Below are 24617 nucleotides of genomic sequence, written 5' to 3'. Positions count from 1 at the left end.
AGGATAATAAGTTGTTACTTATGCATTTGTTAATATCCTTTAAATGTAATAAACATATTCTGTAGGGTTTATGTTAATATTATCATGTTTTACGGTGTTTCACAATCACAGTATGTCTAGTATTGTAAAATTGACCCTTTTTATCTTGATATGTGGCCATTAATATGTGCATTCTTTGATTCATATTTGCCATTGGAAATCCTCAGCAGACCTCTTTAAATTGAATTTGGAAGATTGTTTTGCGATTCAGTGGCAGATGTGCTGATTGGATCAATTACACCAACAAGGAAGGGCAAATTACAGTGGTATCTACAAAACGACAGGGGGTTGGGTGGATGCAATGCTTTGGTGTTGCCTAGAGACTGTACTCCAGATCAGGAGGATGGTGGTTATGCAGCATAAATATGATTGGTTGGAAATGACATCATCCTTTTTTGTATCTAGAAGGCTTCTGAATGAAGTGTAATGTTTGTGGACATTGAGGATCTGGAATGAAAAGGATCTTGTTTTCAGTTGACGAAGCTCCCATCGCACACAGCAGAGTCTGATCGCTGAAAAATAACAAGCCTACATAATTCTATAAATAGCAGGCCAATTCACAGCTTAGATATAAATTCCCTGGTCCTTTCCCACGTACGTGAATCCTTGAAATGGGCATCTGCTGCTAGATGAATGGATGGTTGCCAGTTGTCATTTCCATATATAGACCTCTGCCTCGGACACCCTACAAATCTGTACATGTCATCTGAAGTAAAGGTCACTACTTCTGTTGAATTAATATATGATTAATTAATCGTGTTATGTTAGAATGTGATTTTAATTTTAATCATTTATATTAAACATAATATTAATATGATAGTTTGAATGGATCTGTGATTTTTTTTTATTATTATTAATTAATAATTAATTAATTATTAATTTGTGTTTTAATAATTAATATGATTGATAAATCATATATTAAAATGTGATTTTAATTTTAAATAGAATTCATATTAAACATAATAATATATTTTTAATGGATCTATAATTTTCTTATTAATAATGAATTATTATTGATTTGTGTTATGCTAATTCATATGTGATTGGTTAATCATATATTATATTAGAATGTGATTTTAATTTTAAATGTTATTATTACTAACATAATATTATTACTATTATAGTTTTAATGGATCTATAATTTTTATTTATTTATTAATAATTAATTATTATTAATTTGTGTTATGCTAATTCATATGTGATTGATTAATCATATATTATTTTAGAATTTGATTTTAATTTGAAATATTAATAATATTAAACATATAATATTAATAACATTATAGGTTTAATGGATCTATGATTGTCTTATTCATTAATAATTAATTATTATTAATTTGTGTTATGCTAATTAATATGGGATTAATTAATAATGTATTATATTAGAAAGTGATTTTATTTTTAAATATAATTAATATTAAACAATATAAATATAGTTTTAATTAATTTTAATAATATAATTATATTAATATTAAACTTACATTACTATGTTATATACTATATTTAAGCATGAGTAAGAGGGCTGTTATACAGTATATAATATAATATTGTATTTACATTTATACATTTGGCAGATGCTTTTATCCAAAGCGACTTACAGTGCGCTTATTACAGGGACAATCCCAATGGAGCAACCTGGAATTAAGTGTCTTGCTCAAGGACACAATGGTGGTGGCTGTGGGGATCGAACCAGCAACCTTCTGATTACCAGTTATGTGCTTTAGCCCACTATGCCACCACCACTCACTATCGTATTAGTGTATTCAATTCTGTGGGATGCAAGGAGAGTGAGTGTTATGGAATATTATAATTATCTTTGCAAGTAGTGCAAGTAGATTATTTTAATTATAATTCTATTAATATTAAACATAGTATTAATAATATATAAATTATATTTAAGCATGTGCAGGAGTGCTGTTGTATCATTATATCATTATAAATTCACACTATTATAAATTGATATTAATATACAATTTAATAATGTATAGCAAAGTTTAATAGGGTGAATATGTTACAGTAGTTAATCTGTGGTATGATCAGAGTCATGTGCATATGTGTAAATAAGCCTGTTCTTATTGGTCAGGGTCAGTGCTTAGAGGCTGTTTTGCAATCCTGTCTCTCTAGCAGTGGTGACACCCTGTTGTTACAGGGTGGAGACCATAACGTAAAAACAAGGTTTTGTGTAAATAAGAATAGAGGTCGGCCTAATACAACGTTATATTTTTAGTTTTAAATGCCAACATGAGAATGCATTGTGTATCAGGCACTCACATTGCATATCTTCAATAGGAACGTTAAAATATCAAGGACATTCTCACAAGAAAACTATAATAACTTAAAAATAGAGTACAGACTGTCTGTCTGTAAGCAACCAGTCACAGAGTTTGTTTTTTTAAATAGCAAATAATGGGCCGGCATGCAAAAACTAATTTAAACAATTGCATAACGGTGTTAGTCCTTGACCGATTGTACAGAAAACACTGAAAGAAAATGTGGAAATGTGTGTAGACTTGGTATATTTCTGGCCATCCGTAAGTAATAAGTACTGAATATTTCACAGTCCAAAAGCAAAGCGCAAAACAAAGAAGATAATACAGTCCAGGGGCCATATTTACATAGAAGTTATCTAGCCGTAAACAATGTCAGTTGAAGAAAAAATTCTTAAGAAGTCTTCTCAGGAATACCAAATATTCATAACTTAAGAATGCTTTGTGAATCCGGCCCTGCTTACTGGATATCTACTTGACAGCTACAAAGGAAAAAAAATTATATGTATCACTCTGTAAATTACAACTTTGTAAATTAGCATTTTCTGTTTTGACCATCAGGTGTTGTGCTGCTCTCAGAATGACGTATCTGAATGTGTCTGTGTCCTTTTCGTTGGACAGATTACCAGCGACTGATGACGGTAGCCGAGGGCATCACAGCCTTAATGTTTCCTTTCCAATGGCAGCATGTGTACGTGCCCATCTTGCCCGCTTCTCTGTTACACTTTCTGGACGCTCCCGTGCCCTACCTCATGGGTCTGCACTCCAACGGCCAGGATGACCGCACCAAGCTGGAACTTCCCCAAGAGGTGTGTGACACATATTTACTCCCAGACAATCTACTTTAAGCTTATCCAACCCATTCAGTCCAGGATGAACTCATGTTCAGCAATGACTTCATGTGGTTTTCCCTAAAGAGTAGTGTTTAAACCTTTGAGGTGATGGTCATAATGGTCCGTTTGGTCTCATGTGTGTCTCTGTTGACTGTTAATATTGAAGCTTCATTTAAATCATGCATTAACATTCCTCTCTCTGCCATAAGACATTTAATGCATGCTGAAATTCTCAGGTCACATCCACACAAATCTGTTTAAATTTGAAAAATGTATTTTCAGTTTCCTAATGGCATAGTTTTTCAAATCATGCGGTTAAGGAGAGAGTTTTTGAAACTCTCCAATTTTCTAGTATGGATTAGAGGTGTAAATGTAGCAAAATGAATGTGTTTTCAAACTAAAACATATTAGTGCGTACGTGGCCGTACACTCGAATTCTAAAGTAGGAGTGGGTAAAAATATCGATTTCCCCATACATCGCGATATTAATTTGAATGATCTTGATATTGATTCTTAAATCCCAAGATCGATCTTTTACTCTATGCGCAACCCTCTACTACAATGAGAGAAAATCACTCGCATTTGCAACCAAATTTCATGCTATGCGACTGAAATGTATATATTTGGCAACTGGCTGGTAAATGTTTAGATTTCACTCACCAGTAATTGTGTAGTATAGTGGTGAAGTATTCAGTAGCGAGATCCTTTCACTGCGTTTAGACTAAAAGTTGTTCCGTTTGTGTCCAAAGACGAGATCCACCGATTTGCCATTTAAAAATGTCTCTTTTAATACCATTTCTGTTCTCTACAGTCAGTTAAAACAAAAAATAAACAATTAATTCTAATCAGGCATAGCACAGATGAGATAAAGCCGTTCGAGTCTCTCGTTAACATGCGCTAATTTACAGACACTGTTTACAGAAATGCCGGATTTCCTTAAAGAGACAGTACTGGTTTTTAACACGTGTTCAACAAATCAACGTAAATACCTGTAAATAGTAAAAAATTATGCAAATAAACGTGACAAAATATAATATATGCAATATCATATTTATTGATTGAATACATGGATTTGTTCATTTTTACAAAGCTGAAATGTGACCAGAATGATGAAAAATGAATACAAATTTTATAATTTGTAAAATTTATGTTTTCATAATGTACCTAATTAGAAGGTCGCTTGTATAATTAACAGCATTAGCTGGGAGAGAATTTCTTTCATATGTAAGCAAAAGGGACATTATAACTTAAATATACCCATATGAATCGATATCGAATTGAAACGAGACCTCGTGAATCAGAATCGAATCAGGAAATCTGTATTAATACCCAGCCTTATTCTAAATGATGTCCATCATAAGTAGGACTTGGAGATATCTATAAAAACAATTAAAAAATTCTTAATATTTTTCAGACTTTTGATAATATTTGATTATATATGTTGATATTTATGTTTCTATGAAATAGCTTCAGATTCAAAATGTTTAAAAATACAGTCAAGGCTGGGGCATGGGTAGCTCAGCGAGTATCGACGCTGACTACCACCCCTGAAGTCACGAGTTGGAATCCAGGGTGTGCTGAGTGACTTCAGCCAGGTCTACTAAGCAACCAAATTGGCCCGGTTGCTAGGGAGGGTAGAGTCACATGGGGTAACCTCCTCGTGGTCGCGATTAGTGGTTCTCGCTCTCAACGGGGGCATGGTAAGTTGTACGTGGATCGCGGAGAGTAGCATGAGCCTCTCTGCGGAGTCATGCACAACGAGCCATGTGATAAGTTGCGCAGATTGACAGATTTGTTTCAGAAGCGGAGGCAACTGGGACTTGTCCTGCACCACCCGGATTGAGGTGAGTAACCATGCCACCACGAGGACCTACTAAGTAGTGGGAATTGGGCATTCCAAAATTGGGGAGAAAAGGGATAAAAAAATAAATACAAAATACAGAAAAATACACAACAAATTGCCACATTGTTTTTCACTAAATCATTAAAAAGCATATTGATTAACCATAAACAATTAATATTTGTATTTTGTATATTTTTAAATTGTATCCATATAACAATACTAGTGAACAGCAAAATTTACCTAAATATATTTCAGTATTATTTTATTTATATTTATACATGTTAAAAAATATAAAATGCCATAGGGGGACTTCCATAAAAGTTTTTGAGTTATGATGCAAACAAATTCAGACTTCATGCAAGTTCATGCAAACTAGAGGTTGACCGAAATATTGGTTAATTAATTAATCGGTGCCGATAGTTGCTTTTTGGAACGCTGATAGTAGCAGATTTAATTCCTCCATGTTCCTCTGTGGCCACAACCAGACTTCATCTGGTGAAGCTTAATTTGATGAATATTTACATATAGATAATTGTAACGGAGCCAAGTCTCCATCACCATCACTGTTTTTGGACTAAATCACGAATTATTAATTTGAGATGTTATAAAAAAGACACATATGAAGCATAGACATTATTGAACGTTTATTTATATAACCTTTATTGATTGTTGAGTTCGTTGATTTTGACTGACAGTGTCACTATAGAAAAAGAAAATTGTCTTTTATAATACCGGAATACCGGGCAATTGACAAGATGTCCCTAATGAGCTACTGTTTATGAATTAATTATTTAATTACTGATCATACAGGATTTATTAACCCATGTGACAATGTTTACATTATAGTATTTCTATTGTAATACATTGTAGATGATTTTAAGAGTGCATGTTTTGATTTACTTGTGTGTTTGTGTGAGCTGGAAGCAGAGTCATTTCAAAATAAGAGTCCCCAGTGGATTTTGTGCTTGTATATAGTTAAAAGTCCCACCTAATGCACCAAATCTGTCTTTTTTCTGGTTATTATTGGGATTTTGGTTACACAATAAACTGCATCTGAGATTTTATTCATTTTTGACTCTTGTAGCCTCTATGTCTGTGGCCGTCACTGTAAGGAAAGACTAAGAAAATGTTTTATCATTCAATAAATCGACTTTAAAATCTATCGGGTAATTAATCGGTTATCGGCCTTTTCCACCACCTTCGTAAACGGTATCAGCAAAATCCACTATCGGTCGACCTCTAATGCAAACTTCATGAAAGTTTCAATTCACTGTTTTTTTTTTATCTGTACATTTTTTCAGGTTAAATCTCATGTCAGACTTTAACAGGCTAGATTGTTTATAAAATAATGTCTGGAACTTATCTGCAAGGAAAAGTGTTTTAAGATCTTGTTTGTTACTGTACATGTGTAAGTAGGCCTGTCACAAGAATTACGTTATCGACTTATCGTACGATATAAGGACATGACCTCAATCATTTTTGCTGACCTCGATATTACCCATTGTGTTTACATGCGTGTTTGTTTACATAAGCATGAATGCGGAGGCGGGGCTCAGGCAGCTCCTCCACACACACAGAGCGGACAGCGACAGGTGAAGTTTATATGTTACTCGAGGCTAATAGGTGTTTTAATAGGTGTTTTTCCTGATGACTGTGTAATTCCAGCCAGAAAGTTTGGAAGAATAAGTCCAAATGGACTTGGTTTCAAAGCCACATTCCACAGCTCCGGTGTGGGAACATTTTGGCTTTGAGCCGAATGAAAGAGGATAGCCCATTGACGTGAATGAGCCGGTATGTTGACTTTGTTTAAACAGTGGCAACGAAAAGTGGCAGTACAACTAACCTAAAAGCTCATCTAAAACATAACCATCCCATCCAGTTTTCTGAGCTGGGAACAAAAACCGCAGTTGGAGATGGAAAGGGGGCCTTCCCGACTTTATTTTGTTTTTTTACATTCTGATTCCAATGTTTGTATATTCTTAAGAATTAAAAGGTCATTGCTCTTTGAAAGGGTGTACTTGCATTATTATGCTATTATATTATCATTGTATCAGTGGTATAAAATGGTCTTAAAATGACAATAATATCGTTTATCGCAATTATTTCTGGGACATTATATCGTCCAACAAAATTAGTTATCGTGACAGGCCTACGTAAGTATATGAATCTCAACTGAACATGCCTGTTTTAGATAAGCCATCTAGTGGACGGAGATGGAAGTCAATATAAACACAATGTCCACATAATCTCTTAGAAACTCTTTCCAAAATGTCCCCTTTACATAAAGACACAGATCAATGCTTTGAATGAAATGACTTTTGTATCCCTCAGGCCAACTTGTGTTTTGTCGATATTGACAACCATTTCATCGAGCTGCCGGAGGACCTGCCACAGTTCCCCAACAAGCTGGAGTTCATCCAGGAGATCTCAGAGGTTCTGCTGGCGTTAGGCTTGTCTCCAGAGGCAAACCCTCAATGCAGCAAGGGCCACAGCAAGATCAGGGGCTTCCGCTCAGCTGACATGGTCTCAGACAAGCGCAACGGCAACCTGGCCGGCTCTCCGCTCAACTCTTTCCTCCTGAGAGAGAACCAAACCATAGCTCGTCTGCAAGCTCTGGTTAAGAGGACTGGAGTCAGTCTGGAGAAGGTGTGTGTGAAACTGAACACACAAACATATGCCAGAATATCTGATAACTCCATTAAGACACACTTTCAAGGACTCTTTCTGGAAAACCAGAAATAGTATAACATAAGATTTCCTTTGTCATACTGTTATTTGGGGTTGCACAAATCCTTATCTTGCATACTGTTTAGAACAGGTAGTATGCAAATTGGGAAACATCCATAATTAACATGGAGCAAACTCCTGAGATTCATCCACCTAGAAAAGTAGTTCCAGCTCAAAATGGCGATTTAGACAACTTAAAAGTTGTGTGTTAACAATAAAAATTTGCTTCATACAGTATTTCTGCTGTTAAACCCTCCGGCTTCCATTTCCATAAAAGGGATAGTTCACCCAAAATTGAAAATTCTCACCATTTGCTCACCCTCATATCATCCCAGATGTGTATGACTTTCTTTCTTCTGTTAAACGCAACCGAAGATTTTTAGGAGAATATTTCAGCTCTGTAGGTCCATACAATGCAAGTCAACAGGGTCCAAAACTTTTAAACTTAAAAATTACATAAAGGCAGCATGAAAGTAATCCATATGACTCCAGTGGTTTAATCCATGTCTCCAGAAGTGATATGGTAGGTGTGGGTGAGAAACAGATCAGTATTTAAGTCCTTTTTTACTATAAAATGTCCTCCATGCCCAGTAGGTGGTGATATGGACGATCAAAGCGAATTGCCAAAACAAAAGAAGAACTCTTAGGAGAGAAGAGCGCTTAGAAGGGCTTTTTGAAAGTGGAGATTTATAGTAAAAAAAGGATTTAAACATTCATCTGTTTCTCACTCACACCTATCATATCACTCCTGGAGACATGGATTTAACCACTGGAGTCTTATGAATTACTTTTATGTTGCTTTGATGTGCTTTTTTAAGTTTAAAAGATTTGGACCCTGTTAACTTGCATTGTATGAATCTACAGAGCTGAAATATTCTTCTTATAGAAATATGGTACCTATGTCAATAACAACAAACCTATCTGGTTCTTGCACGTCTTATGACCAAACGTCATGACGGCGTGACACGAGAACCAGTCGAGGCCAATCAAAGGCACCATATTTGATTGTATAGCTATTTATTCTTGTTGCTTCAGAAGACTTGTAAAATAGTGCACAAGTCGTATCGGCTACTCATACTGTGGTGTTATGGTGTTTTTTGTCCTTTATGGAGCTTGACATCTCGAAATCACTATTCACTTTCATTATATGGCAAAAAAAAGTACAGTTTTCCCTTTATTTTTCATGGAAGAAAGAAAGTCATACAGTTTTGGAATGACATGAGGGTAGTAAATCATGACAGAATTTTCATTTTTCCACATTTCTTGATGCTGTATATTCTCTTGCACTCCTGTGTTTTTAACTTCATCTGGGTTCTCTGAGGATTTGCTGTGAATCCAGTCATTTTCTTTTTGATTTGAACAATAACTACAGTAATGATGGCAGCTGCTTTGTGAAAAACACATCATTACAGTGTGGGCAATAATTGTAATTACTGTGTGGGCGATGAAAAGATGAACAAATGGCTGTTATGACTGAGGACGAGATTTTCTGAAGCACAGCATGCTGAGGTCTTGCTCTCTGACAAATAAGCAGCTTAAGTACACTCTCATACTGAAGGCCAGGGATTGACCCCATACTCTTAATAAAGCTCCTGATAACAAGACTAGAGAGAGTCTGTGCATTTAACCCTACTTTAAGGCTATGACTCGTCACATCCCTATAGCTGGACTAGTTTTTTTTTCTTCAATTTTCTACTCTGTATGGTTATGTTTTCTTGGGAATGATCATAAGTTGCATCATAAATCAAAGCAGATTTGTAGACTTCCTTTCCCAGCACTCCCAGCTCTCTTGCTATATTTGCAGGCAGATTTTCCCACTCTCTGTCTCTGCCTGCCTGTAACCCCTTCTTCTACCCTTATACTTCCACTACCCTCTAGACATTTGTCTGGAAATTGACGCATCAATTTTCAATCAGAACACATTTAGTGGTGCTTGCTAATTTAAGTAAAACATTGTTCATCATTTACCCCCATACCTGTTTATAATTGTATTTTATGTGTGTGTTTGTCAGTTGGATGTGAAGGAGGATGCGAGCACTAAGGATTCAAAAGTGAAGTGTGAGGAGGAGGAGCTGAAAATGCATCAGCTGAATATTCGGGTGCGAGAGGTCTTTGCCAATCGCTTCACACAGATGTTCTCTGACTATGAGGTCTTTGTCATCCAGCCCAGCCATGACAAAGAGTCTTGGTTCAGCAACCGTGACCAGATGCAGAACTTTGACAAGGTAATTCTTCATTATGCATTTAAGATGTCATAACAGTGTAAGATGATCAAACTGGTTCCAGGTCAAAACCATGCCCACCTGCTAATAGTCCAGCTAATCAAACATCTAGACTAGTTTTAGCTTGGACAAGCTAAAGACCATGTTAAACCAGATACCATCAGAAGCTGTGGTCGCGGTGGTCAACTTATGATGTTAATATTCCAAAAGTAGCTTACTTTGAGCCCACATCAGCTTCATTGTGTCCACCATTAATGAATTGTGCCCACTGCAGGCCTCCTTCCTGTCCGATCAGCCCGAACCGTACCTGCCGTTCATCTCCCGCTTCCTGGAGACGCAGATGTTTGCCTCTTTCATAGACAGCAAGATCCTGTGCCACGATGACGAGGACAAAGAGCATACGCTGCGAGTGTTTGATTCCCGTGTCGACAAGGTCCGCATGCTGAACGTCAGGACGCCCACCCTGCGCACCTCCATGTACCAGAAATGCACCAATATCGATGAAGCAGGTGAGACCGCTCAGGTCTGGTGACTAGTCTATATTTGAAATGGGCTAATTCAGGGTACTTGCATGCGGGATCCAAAATTAACTTTTTGTCATTACTATTATGGTTTTTCAAATATTGCCTTTCATGTAGTGTGTTATATAGCTGTTTGTGAATGTAAAAAAGTCTGCAAAGTTTCAAAAATCAAAGTGCACGACAAATGGAGTTATTGACTCCCAAAAGAAAGAACCGATTCTGAACACCTGTAACGAGTCGTTAGTAATTCCAGACTTACTTCCTGTATTAACCTACATAATTTGGTAACAAAAAACCCGCCTCTGGTCTTCATTGGCTGCTCGCGAACAGCTTTGACCCGCCCTCAAACACTACACTAAGCGGTAGACCAATCACAACAGACTGGGACATCTGACCAATCAGAGCAGAGTAGGCTCTCTGAAAGGAGGAGTTTAAAATGAATCCTTTAGAACGGATCATTGAATGAGTCGTTTTTGACACTGGAAAAACAGGTAATGCTGCAATTTAAATTATGAGCAAATTAAAGTGTTTTTTGACCTTGGATACATGTAAATCTATTGTATGAGACCTTTACAACAAAATTAGGCACGTTTAAAAACCATAATAAGTGCTCTTTAAATTAAATTAAAATATTGTCCCTATGAAAAATGAATTATCTAGCTTTATTCCATTGCATATTTGCAATGCAACACCAAAATGCAACCTGGCACAAAACTGTTGGGATTAATATATGTAGAAGTAAATTTAGGAGAGAAAAAAAACATCTTTTGGTCTCCTATTCAGTGTCAAATGATACATTTTCCACTCAGGTGAAAGTTGTCAGATGTATACAGAGCCCCTTAGAGGACAGGGCAGGATTTTTTTTTTTTTCTGAAATAGTTTTGCATTCACTCCCAGTAAATTCTGTGTTCCCTCTTAATACATTTTGCGTTCCCTCTTAATAAGTTTTGCATGCCATCGCAATAAATTTACCATGGTTTTACTACAGTAACCATATTTTAACCATAATATTTGTAGTGAAACCATAGTGATTATACAGGAAATCTACGGTAATAAAAATCATAATTTTTATGGTTATTATGGTTTTACTATACAAATACTATAGTTTAACTATGGTTCTACTGTAGTAATATTGTAGACAGTAGTTACCATAGTTTTTTGTGGAAATAATTTTTCTATATTAATATTGTAGTAACCATGACTGTCGTAGGCTAACCATGTTTTGTTTTTTGGCTGAAACCATGGTTTTAATACAGTATACTCTATTAAATAGATATAGTAACCATATACAGTAAATATATATAGTAAACATATAGTAACCATGATTTTACTATAGATTAACCATGGTAATTCTTGTGGTTTCTATAGTTTAGTAAAATCACAATAATCACAAAATTATGACTTTCATAACCATAGTTTTCATTTTCCTGTATTATTACTATGGTTTTACTACCAATATCAAGGGTAAAATATGGTTACTATAGTAAAACTTATTGCGAGGGAACGCAAAAATATTTCGAAAAAAAAAAAAAAGTCCCGCCCTGTCCTCTAAGGAGCTCCGTAGATGTAGGACTGTCAATGAGTTTTATCAGACTATAATTTTTATGGCATTTTAAACCACACATTGTTGCAATTTCCTTAAAAGGTTGCAAATTCTTTAGTTGTCAATGCCAATATTTACTCTCATCGTATAATTTTGGACCTTGCTTGCATGTATTTGTCTCTTTAAATGTGAATGAAGCCCTGATGGTCATTTTGAAACGCCATAGTTCAATAGGGTTTCTACATAAATCAAACCTGTCATATGCACAGGTTAAAATGGAAGCATGTATTGATTGTGACCTTTATTTTTAGATAGACTGCTCTTAAAATATTATCACAAAGTTGATGTGGTTGCTCCTTTGATTCGTCATTAACAAGGAAATCTATAAATTTTTGCCCAGTAATCCACAGACTACCAAACAGTCATGGTGAATTCCTCTGCCTGCAAAATGGATTGTTGAGTTGAATGATTCATTCCATGACTCAAGCATGGCGATCAAAGCCGTCAGTGCTCTTGAAATGGATGGAAATGTTATTATAAACTTATAAATTATGCTTGATTAATAGATGTTTTTACAGGAAAGCCGATTCAAAGGCATTCACTTATTATCATGCAGCACAATAGGACATCATTTAATTTACCACTAGGGTATAATGGTAGGGTGTTGCATTAGCGTTTGTACTGGCTAATGGTAAGGTATTTAGAGTGTGTGTGTGTGTGTGTGTGTGTGTGTGGTGGGGGTGTTAGCATCAGTGGCTTAGCTGTCGTTTTCATTGAACCACATCACTGACTCGTACTCCTCCCATCCTGCGGGTTTCATATCACCATGTCAGGGACTTCATTTCTTTGGTGTCACCATATGGGCTTGTAGTGGCTCATCAGTAATATGTGTATGACGCATTGCTCCCTGTGGTGTGTGTTGCTATAGAAAAGGCCATTGAGCTGAGACTGTGTAAGATAGACCACACGGCTCTGCATCCCCACCTGCTGGACATGAAGATTGGTCAGGGCCGCTATGAGCCTGGCTTCTTCCCCCGCCTGCAGTCTGACGTGCTCTCCACAGGACCCACCAGCAACAAGTCAGTATGAGTCTCTGGGGTTTTCCTGGCTGTAAACATGTATCAGCATCTTTTTGTCAACCCTTGTTATCCCTTATTAAATGAGTAAAGAATAACGTATAGTCAGCAGGTCATTATCACAAAATAACCCTATGCGTTTCTTATGCAGGAAGCAATAGATCGCATTAAAGGTGCACTCAGTAAGTTTTTAGTTGGCTATAATTCGTCCCAAAAGTACCATCGGTATTGGACCTATCGTCATGGATGTATAAAGTTTGTTTACTAACTGCTGTCGCTTCACACCAAGATGTTTGTTTATGTTCTGTTTTGTTACTTTTAGTTTGTGGTTTTTCTCCATCACATACTACACACATCAGTATAATGGACATTCTTGTATTCAATCCAAACGAATTTTCATGCAATGTTGCGCACTGGACTGCGACCAGACTGCGACTGACTGGACTGTTGTCTTGGGCTGCATTGTTGTCTTTAGTATGTATAGTGTGTTTGTTGTTATATTGTATGGTTTGCTTGTTTTGTTTACATGTACGTTTATGTTTGAGCTTTGGCTGAAAGCACTATATAAAGGCCAAGTCCACACTAATACATTTGCGTTTGAAAACACATTCCTTTTGCCACGTTTTGGTCTTCTGTCCACACTGAGACGGCGTTTTTGTCCAGCGAAAACAGAGCTTTTCGAAAACTCTCTCCCAAGTGGATAAATTTGAAAACGCTGCCTTGATGTTGTAGCGTGGACAGGGAAAACTGAGATATTCGAAAATGATGACGTATTTGGTGTCATGTGATCAGTTCAACCCAAAACAAACAAGATGGCGGCCCATGTTGTAGGCGCAGTTGTTGTGGCTGCTATTTAATTTGATAGCATTTTTAAAGATACATTTTACTTTGTACAACCATTTTATTGCATTCCTTCAAAGGCGACGGGAAGTTTACTCAGAATTGCTGTCCGGTGGCAGAACATGAGGTCAACTGTCTTTCAGACCGTACATGGAAATGACGTAGGACCATGCTGCTTACGTTTTTTTGGGTTTTTTTTTTTTTGCATGCGCAGAGTAAGAGGATTTATGCGTTTTCAGATGTTTCAGTGTGGACGAGCATCTTTTGGAAAACGTTTGAATACGGCAGTGTGGAAAGAGAGGGTTTTAATAAATCTCCACTTTCACTTTCTTCTTTTTTTGTTTTTGGCAATTCGCATTATTTGTGCATATCGCCACCTACTGGACAGCGAGGAGGATGTAAAGTAAAAATGGACTTAAATATTGATTCATTTTCAGTCAATTTTCATTTTTGGGTGTACTGTTCCTTTAAGTAACTTTGCCTTTTGGACACTTGAATCATTCATATCTGTAGAGGGCTAGATGCATTGATAAGCTGTGTATTGAACATTTACAGATGGTTATTGTGAAACTAAACCCCTAAAATCAAAGAGAAAGTATTGGTTGATTTGAATGTGAGTAAAGCGTGGTAATATATTGAATGATATACTGTTGCTGATTTAAAATAAACCAACATCTTCAATATTGCTATGTTTTATTGCTCTTAAATGTTGTAGTAAAAATGTATGTAGGCAAATATTGCTGTTTACTATGATATATTGTTATATTGGTACACACAATTTAAAAATAATCAAATATCATTTAGTTATAGACTTTTTTGTTTATTTCTTGCTTTAAAATGTTTGAATCTGCTTGACTGTTTTTGTTGAAATGATGGTTCGTCTAATAAAAACAACACCAAAACAATCTTTTAAGCCATATTACAGCAAATATTTATAAGGCTGAGAAATATCAAGATGACACTTTTGTTTTTTTTTTTGTTTTTTTACTTATTGCTTAACACTAGTTTATAGGACTTTTTCCAGGACAAACAAGGAAAATGTTTTACTTGGGGAAATCACATTAAAGGAATATTCTGGGTTCAATACAAGTTAAGCTCAATCGACAGCATTTTTGGCATAATGTTGATTGCAACAAAAACGTATTTTGACTCGTTCCTCCTTTACTTTAAAAAAAGCAAAATTTGCACTTACAGTGGAAGTGAATGGTGCCGGTGTATGGAGGGATTAAAGGCAGAAATGTGAAGCTTATAATTTTATAAAAGCGCTTACATTAAATCTTCTGTTAAAACTTGTGTATTATTTAAGATGTAAAGTTGTGTAAATCATAATTTTTTGCAGGATAACAGGGTTTACAGCATTATGTCATCATGGCAACAAAGTTGAAAAATTGGATATACACCGATCAGCCACAACATTAAAACCACCTGCCTAATATTGTGTAGGTCCCCCTCGTGCCACCAAAACAGCACCAACCCGCATCTCAGAATATCATTCTGAGATGCTATTCTTCTCACCACAGTTGTACAGAGCGGTTATCTGAGTTACTGTAGACTTTGTCAGTTCGAACCAGTCTGGCCATTCTCTGTTGACTTCTCTCATCAACAAGGCGTTTCTGTCCGCAGAACTGCTGCTCACTGTAAGTTTTTTTTGTTTTTGGCTCCATTCAGAGTAAATTCTAGAGACTAGAATATTACAGAAATACTCTATCCAGCCCATCTGGCACCAACAATCATCCATGGGATTATCTAATCAGCCAATCATGTGGCAGCAGTGCAGTGCATAAAATCATTCAGATACAGGTCAGGAGCTTCAGTTAATGTTCACATCAACCATCAGAATGGGGAAAAAATGTGATCTCAGTGATTTGGACCGTGGCATGATTGTTGGTGCCAGATGGGCTGGTTTGAGTATTTCTGTAACTGCTGATCTCCTGGGATTTTCACACACAACAGTCTCTAGAATTTACTCAGAATGGTGCCAAAAAAAAAAACATCCAGTGAGTGGCAGTTCTGTGGATGGAAATGCCTTGTTGATGAGAGAGGTCAACAGAGAATGGCCAGACTGGTTCGAACGGACAAAGTCTACGGTAACTCAGATAACCGCTCTGTACAATTGTTGTGAAAAGAATATAATCTTAGAATGCTATTCTGAGATGCGAGTTGGCGCTGTTTGGCTGCTCGATGTGGACCTGCACAATATTAGGCAGGTAGTTTTAATGTTGTGGCTGATCGGTGTAACTTTACACAGAAAAGCTTAGTAAGCAATTTTGACACTAAAATCATGTTAATACACATATTGTTTATGTCTTGTGGCTATACATTTGAAACATTTATGCATTGGCCCCATTCACTTCTATTGTAAGTGTCGCACTGTAACCCAGAGTTTTTGCCTTTTTTAAAGAAAAATAGGGACGAGTCAAAATGTTTATGGTAATCAATATTATGCCACATGCTATCGATTGATCTTAACTTGTATTGAACCCGGAATATTCCATTAAGCATTGACACTGTGTTTAAAAATTCAAAATATCCACACACAAAAATACTTGTGTTTTTTGTTATTTGAAATGCATATGTGTGTTTTGGTTGTTATAATGTAAAATTGTTGTTGTGTTGTATTAGATGGGCGAAGCGCAGTGCACCAGCACAATGGAGGAGGAAAGACAGACAGAAGCAACACGCTGAACATCTCTATCTGGATAATGACCAGAGAGAGGTACACACTGCATCCTGTAGATCATTCTCCCCGTCTTAACATGTTTCTCCTGTTGTTTTCTTTTACTGTAGTTAGTTTTTGCATGTTACTCTCCTGTTTTTCTAATGTTCTTCATTCTTTATTTTATCATCCTTTGTCATTGTTTTACAGTTCCTTACATAGCATTATTAATATGTTTGTTTGTTTGTTTGTTTTTCTTCCTGAATCTCTTTTTTTTCACCTCTTCCTTTTTCATGCCTGTCTGTCTTTTCTGGCTGCCTTGCACATTGTACATCTCTCTAACCTGCACGCACACTGTCAGCATGAGGCGTATCTCTTTTCTGAGCTTCAGCTTCTGCTGGCTCTGGACTACTACTGGTTCTCACAGTCCTTCAGGCCCTGTCTAAAGTCCGTCAAGGTGGATGTGGTATGTGCTAGATGGGAGTTCAAGCCTTTCTCAGGCTGTGAATCTCAAACCATGCACACTTTGACATTCTCCCTGCTGTACCTCTCTTGAATGCATAAAGTCAACATGAAATCAAAATTTACCCAGTTTACTTTCTTAATACACATTCATGGTCTTATTGAGAGCTTTTTACTTTGGGCATGTTATTCCAAAGAAAACAATGTTCGTAATATTTCATCAAAACATAGTAATGTTCTCCGCGGGTTACTGCGGATGTCAGCAAGGACGGAAAATAATGTTAACCCTTTAAGTTTGGATTGGCCTGCGGGCCTGACAATAAAAAAATAATTATAAAAATATTATACATTTTATATATATGTTATATATATCTTGACCAACACAAAATAGGTATCGTTTTGAAGCTTAGAAGCTGTACTTTATAATACATGTAAGCATTATGACCAGAAGTGAACAGGTGCTTTAAAAATGCACTTTGTTTACTCGCAAACAAAAATATAGCGAGTAATAGCAAAGTATGTCTTTGACATACATGTTACATATAAACCGGTGTTGCTTATAAGCCATGTTCTGTAGGAAAGTCATACACAACTGGGATGGCATGAGGGTGAGTTTTATTTTTTGTTATTTATAATTTTATTAGAATTGAGTAAAATAATTTGTGTAAGGTTTATGTCTAGCATAGAGCTTCATGACACCTACTGAGTTCTGTTAATTTCCTTCTTTTTGTTTTTCTTTTTAGCTAAATTTAATATTGCACTTTATTTTACCTGGCAAACAAACTCGCGCTTTTTCAAATCTCTACGAGATTTTTGAGGCATAATATAACTCGGGAAAGTCCTCTTCCATGTTTTCAGCAGTCTGCTATGAGCTCAGTAAAATTTTGTATGATTGGCTGTGAATAAAGCATTCACCTATTGGCTAAGCCAGATGCGGCTGCCACAGCCTCTCAGAAAAATATTAAATATTTGTATCTCTCGCGGAGCGTGAAAGCGGCAGGATTTTAGGTGTATGAGCACCTCTTGCGCATCACTTGCATGCCCCTAGCAAAACTGCCTGCGATTTGTAACTTCCCTGGGCCTATACCATTACTTAAGAGGAGGGCATTCCAGTTAAAATGAGCCCACACACAACGTAATCAGATGCATAGATCAGATTATCCACACAAAGCACAATGTGCACACAGCACATAAGTGCTTTCTTGCTAAAAACATGTTAGCTTTCCTGGATCAGATGACTTAATCAGAAATTATGTGGTACATTGTAAAGCATCATGGAATGCTAAACCAATTGTATTAGGATTCAAATCACTGCAAACAGAGGAGGAAGTCATCCAAATATGGGCAGAGAAGATCATTCACGCTAATTACATATGGCCATAAGGAGATGTGCCAAGTACATGACACAGACTCAATGATGGCTCAAATGACACAGAATGGAACTGAATAAGATCTCGTTACTCATGCCTGCATGCTTTGGAGAGAGTGCATACCTTTAGTTATTGTTGTATTTTCTTATGTACTATTATGTTTTAATTTGTTTGGAGAGGCTTTTGGACAATTGGAAACATTTTTGGACACTAGGATAAATTATTTTTGTAATGCTATAACTTTTGATTGCCTTGTCATATCAACACAAAATTTTACTCAGTTACAGGTGACATGATTGGGAACAAATCAAGCTTTTCTGAAGCCACCTTATTTACACCCCACAATTAAAACATTTAGTGAAAAACCGAAGAACACTAGACTTTGTTTATTTCTTGCTTTAAAAATGTTGAGTCTACTTGCAACGAGTTTTTTTTTTTTTTAATAATGATTCCTCTAATAAAAAAATAAAAAAATAAATTTTATATATATATATGATTTGATTATTATTTATTATTATTTACTTGGGATTTTGTCAGATTGCAGAAGTAAAATGGGGGGTTGCAAATGCAGTTTCATGTTGACTTTAAGCCCACATTCCTGTAAGCATAAGTAACTCTTTTTTTTAAACAAACAAAAATAAATTCAAAATAAAATCCCTGCTCTTGTGTCTTTTACTTGGCTTGTGAATCATTAAAGGAACAGTTCACCCAAAAATGAAAATTTTGCCATCATTTACCTCCCCTCATATTTTTCCAAATCTGTAATACTTTCTTTTATGGATCATAAAACGAGACGTTAGGTAGAATGTTAGCCTCAGTCACCATTCACTTCCATTGTATCTTTTTCCATTCAGTGGAACAACATGAGTGTGAGTAAATAATGACAAAATGTTGAACTATCCCTTTAACTCGTGCATCCTTTCTTGTGTTTATTTAATCATGATTCATGATTTATTTAGTCATGATTTCAAGGTTTATTTGAGACTGTACCAAGTTCAGTATTTAAATGCTCAAAGTGGTACAACAAAAGAAAACAAGATGAATAGAAGTGTCGGTGCTCTAAATGTTCTCTTTTGATTGTAAATCCTTTGTGCTTATTGTATTTAGCTGCCTGTACTGTGGGGCATTTATTCAGTGTACTACAGTTTAAGCGTCCAATGGTTTAAAATTATGTTGAGTGGTCACTGTATGTGTTGGGTGTCATGTGACTCTGTGATGTTGTCATGGCAGAAGTATATCCAGGAGGCCAGGAACCTGGGCACCACTCTCCGCCAACCTAAACTCTCCAACCTATCACCTTCTGTCATCGCACAGACCAACTGGAAGTTTGTAGAGGGACTGTTGAAGGAGTGCAGAAATAAGGTGTGTGTGTGTTTTTCTGCTATAGATTTTTGGTGATAATTTTAAGCTTTTCATATTTATTCTATCATAGTTTAGTCTATTTAGTGCAGTGATCAGTTCACTTGAAGTGGATATTAATACCAAGTAGTGTCACAGAGAGAATCATGATGTAAGCGGTAACTAACCCAGTCTGATCTGCGGCTTAGACAAAACGTATGCTTGTGGAGAAGATGGGTCGTGAGGCGGTGGAGCTGGGCCACGGGGAGGGTAGCATCACAGGTGTGGAGGAGAACACGCTCATTGCCAGCTTATGTGATCTTCTGGAAAGAATCTGGAGCCACGGTCTGCAGGTCAAACAGGTAAACAATCAACACACGATTACAAAAGCTTCTCTTATGAGTTTGGTAATAGGTTTGGCTTGTGTGGTGACACTGGTTCTGTTCTGTGTGGTTTGTTTTTTAGGGAAAGTCTGCATTGTGGTCACACCTCTTACATTATCAGGAGAGTAAAGAGAAGAGAGATGCTACTCCAGCAGGCCTAGGCCCTCCTGGTAAAGACTTTGAAGATGCAGATGATTTTATTTTATTTTGTTCATTATGGCTCTGTTCCAAACCCATGTAAGACTTCATTGTCTACTGTATATATAGGCAGCTCCTTTCTAAGGCAGCATCCTAACTCTTCATGCTGTTTGGAAACGTGGATCACACCTATTATGCCTAACATGCATAGTCAAATTTTTATTTTTTAATTTTTTGCCCCTGGAACTGTTTTTCTGTGGCATTTTTCCTTTATTAGGGGCATGATGTTTCTAATACAGATATCTGACAGATACAGGTCACTACAGTGAAAGAAGCGGTTTATCCATATGGCTTTTTAATGGCTTGATGCCGATACCGATATCTAGAGAGCAGGGTGTGTACGATATAACGTACATTATACAATTTAATAACCACAAATTAAATGTACACAGAATTACTGAAATGAAATGACAATGTTCAACAAATATTTACTGCAAAGCAAACACTGACTAGGTTTACATGGACACCAGAAAGCGGGTTATTGCGAGAAAGCAGTGTTCCTGTTTATATGCACTGTATAAGCAGCTAACTCTTTACTCCCATATATATGTGGCTCAGTCAGTGGGCAGCTTTCTCCACAGCAATGACGCTTGTGTAAATGATATCCGAGGAAAACTTCACCATTTTATTCTCTGTTTCTTCGCTTCATTTCCAGATAGTCCAGAGTTGTTGCTGTGTTTGTTTTCTTAACCCTCTATCGTGACCTGCAGTGGAATTGAGCTTCAACAGTGGGCTTTCCCTTTACGTAGGAGTACTTGGGATTTCCTTAATGTACGAGCGCATATACGCGAGCGTGAGGGACCGCCAATATTTTAGAGTGGTGTTTATAAAAGGGTATAGTTCATAGTGCATGTGCTTTCCCCACTGTACTCTCAGAAATGTTTTGTACTCTCAGACTTGTTGTTTGGCTCCATCCTATGACGTTTGTTAGTCGGTCTGTTCCACGTACATGCACAGTCTTCAAAAACCTGTTAGAACACCGCTTGTGTGTTTACATGGCCACTTAAGCAGCTTTCTCCGGGAGACATCTATATAAGAAATAGAGCAATTCGTTAGGAGCAATTCACTATTATAAATCTGGGGAATTTTTGTCACTTACGTGGTATTTTTGCCCCGAGCCCTGGTTAAAAACTGACCCTGCTAACAGTGTTGTGTAGCAGCTTACTGGGGCTTAAAATATAGCCTTTGAATGCTTAGGTTTCAATTTGGCTTTCATTGAAAAAGTGCTGAATTGCTGTGGTATGTTTTGGTGTTCAGCATATTTTTCTTCTCTTTCGTGTCTCAGGTATCATTCATGACACAGAGAGACGGAAGTCAGATGCTGGTTGTGCAATGCCACCTCTCAAAGTCTCCTTGATCCAGGACATGAGGTGAGTCTCAATACTCTAAAAGCTACAAGCTTTATTTTACACTCTCTGAATCTAAACAACAACTTTCTTCCATCAAAGAACTGTACGTATTGATTTAGGAACAACCCTAAAATGATCTTTTTTCAACATTTAATGGATAGTTCACCCAAAAATGAAAATTATCTTACCATTTACTCACCCTCAAGCCATCCCAGATGTGTGTGACTTTCTTTCTTCTGCTGAACACAAAGATTTTTAGGAGAGTATCTCAGTTCTGTAGGTCCTTTCAATGCAAGTGAATGGTGGCCAGAATTTTGAAACTCCAAAAAGCACATTAAAATTTAAATATGGATCAGTTTCTCACCCACACCTACCATATCACTTCAGAAGACATGGATTTAACCGCTGGAGTCATATGAATTATTTTATGCTGCCTTGTATATGCTTTTTTTGAGCTTGAAAGGTCTGGTCACCATTCACTTGTATTGTAAGGACCTACAGAGTTGAGAGATCCTTCTAAAAATCTTCGTTTGTGTTCTGCAGAAAAAAGAAAGTCATACACATCTGGGGTGGCATGAGGTTGAGTAAATAATGAGAGAATTTTCATTTTTGGGTGAACTGTCCCTTTAAGACTCACATTCATGGACAATCATTACATTGTATTTTATACTTTTTTCACTTGTCAGTAAAAATTAAAATGAAAATGTGTGACAATGAATGCATTCGTATAACCTCATGGAGATGTAGGTTGACTGCTGTCAGCATATGAGAAGTGCAGTGCTTCTGGTGGAAGTCTGGGTAAGGTCTGATATGGGGAGGGGCAGTTGTCTCCTCACATTGCGTGAAGAAGCCAGCGAGACGTTTTATGTCGACACATTATTTCCAGCCTAATTAGCAGGTGACCCCCTGCTGCACCGTGCCATGACATAGCAGTGCAGAAAAAGCCTTTGCATAACATCACTCTCTTTAGCAATGTCAACACCACCTTAGTGACAAGGCTCTAAGCTGTATCTATTTTTTTTTTTTCAACAACAGTACAATGGTAGCAGCATTACCTGTTCAATCCCTAACCAGTTGAATCTAAACTTGTTTTGCTTCATGACACAGATTTATAATTTGACATCAAGATGTTACCCAACAGAATTGTACAAAAGTATCAAAAATTGAATTTATGAATAGCATAGATAATAGAGAAAACATATTCAAAACTTGCTTCATCATACGGGAATGCTGATATAAAGGAAAAACAAGCTACCATGTAACTGGAATCGCTGTGGTTTGTAGACACCCATAGGGGTACGGGCTGCACTTAATGTACGGTCAGACAGAGTTGACTAACAGAGGTGGAGTGGAAGAGAATTTGTCTGGACGTGGCATGCATGATAGTGGCTGTAAGCGATGACAGCATGCTGGCTGATTCTCCAGGGAGTCTGAGCCATTTCTTCTGCACCCATTATCTCTCCTGGAATGGGCCGAAAGAGCTGCCAGTCTCCTCCCACTGCACTGCAAGATTGCACTCAATTCAGTCTTGGGTTTTGGAGCTCCTTTGATTCTTGTACAGTCATTCCATAAACTGAATGTGTTAAGCATCTATGAAGAGCCCTGTAGGCCATAATTGTTGAAAAGCTTCTTACAAACAGGAGTGAAATTAATACATAAATATAAACTTAAGTGAAATTCATTTATATACATTATTGAAAAGATTATTATAAGCTTCTTATACACCCAAGTGAAATGAAGATAATCACTTTCAAAACTGATTTTACCTTAACTAAATTCACACATTTGTAGCACATTAAAGTGTCTTAAAATCATTACTTCAACTCTTCTAATATATGCTTATGAAATTGTCTCTCAATCACTACTGTAAACCCTTAAACAGACATTTGTAAATGTTTTGCATTGACTACAATAGTGCCTATACATATAATGATCTAACAAGATGTTGATAATGTTGTCACATTGTCTCACATCCTCTCTATAAGTTCTGTAAGAGCCAGTTTCACAGGTTGATGAGAGCTTATTTCAATAGACCTTATTCATGGTAGCACCATCTTTGATTTTAATGGGAGTGATGAGGCTGTGAGGGATAGACATGCATCTCTTCAATGGCACACACGGTGTAAAGCTGTAAAACGCTCCTAGATCACTTATTATCTTCCACAACTCATGTTGTCTGGAGTCTTTTGTTTACTGAATGTTCATGGAAAGATGTTTTTTTTTTTTTTTCAATGTTTTGTCTGTGAAATGATCCAAAAACACTTTAAAAAACTGTACAATCCATTGAAGAGAAGTCTATCCCTCACAGCCTCGTTGTCATTCCCATTCAAAAAGATGGCACTACCGTGAATAAGGCCTATGGAAAAGGAAGCTGTGTCCACACATCCTGTTGAATTTGGTGCGTGTAGTGCAGGAGGCCAGAAAATAGCTGATTAGCAGGTCCCTGTTTGCCCCTGCTGGGCTACCCTAACACCCTAGCAACCACCAAAACGCCATAGAGACCACCCAGAGCACCCTAGAAACCGCCTAGCGACACCCTAGAGACCACCCAAAATACCCTAGAAACCGCCTAGCAATGCCCTAGCAACCACCCAGAACACCCTAGCAAATACCTAACAACGCCCTAGCATCACCTTAGAGACCACCCAAAACACGCTATCAACCACCTAGCAATGCCCTAGCGATCATCCAAAACACCCTAGCAGCCGCCTAGCAGTGCCCTAGGCACACCCATGTGATCCCCACCCAAAACACCCTAGCAACCACCTAGCAACTCCCTAGTGACCACCCAGAACACCCTAGAAACCACCTAGCAACTCCCTAGTGGCCACCCAGAACACCCTAGAAACCACCTAGCAATACCCTAGCAACCACCCAGAACACTCTACCAACCACCTAGCAATGCCCTAGCGACACACTAGCAATCACCCAGAACACCCTAGAAACCACC

The 24617-nt window shown here is 37.1% G+C and overlaps 1 protein-coding gene across 4 annotated transcripts in view; it reads left to right on the top strand.

Annotated features, from left to right (window-relative positions):
- Positions 1–24617, top strand: part of LOC127454617 (DENN domain-containing protein 5A-like) — a 67697-nt gene that overhangs the window by 29710 nt on the left and 13370 nt on the right. For 3 of the 4 annotated variants that reach the window (XM_051721959.1, XM_051721942.1, XM_051721968.1), the window contains 10 exons: positions 2928–3115; positions 7314–7628; positions 9722–9934; positions 10206–10440; positions 12924–13074; positions 16534–16627; positions 19630–19761; positions 19947–20099; positions 20203–20290; positions 21604–21688. In XM_051721959.1, coding sequence (XP_051577919.1) covers positions 2928–3115; positions 7314–7628; positions 9722–9934; positions 10206–10440; positions 12924–13074; positions 16534–16627; positions 19630–19761; positions 19947–20099; positions 20203–20290; positions 21604–21688 — 1654 coding nt within the window. The remainder of the gene's footprint in view (positions 1–2927; positions 3116–7313; positions 7629–9721; positions 9935–10205; positions 10441–12923; positions 13075–16533; positions 16628–19629; positions 19762–19946; positions 20100–20202; positions 20291–21603; positions 21689–24617) is intronic. The other variant, XM_051721950.1, reaches the window with a different exon arrangement.

Source organism: Myxocyprinus asiaticus, chromosome 2 (assembly GCF_019703515.2).
Source record: "Myxocyprinus asiaticus isolate MX2 ecotype Aquarium Trade chromosome 2, UBuf_Myxa_2, whole genome shotgun sequence".
NCBI classification, from domain to species: domain Eukaryota; kingdom Metazoa; phylum Chordata; class Actinopteri; order Cypriniformes; family Catostomidae; genus Myxocyprinus; species Myxocyprinus asiaticus.
Note: the sequence above shows the minus strand (reverse complement) of the source record. Positions and strands in the feature narration are given on the sequence as shown.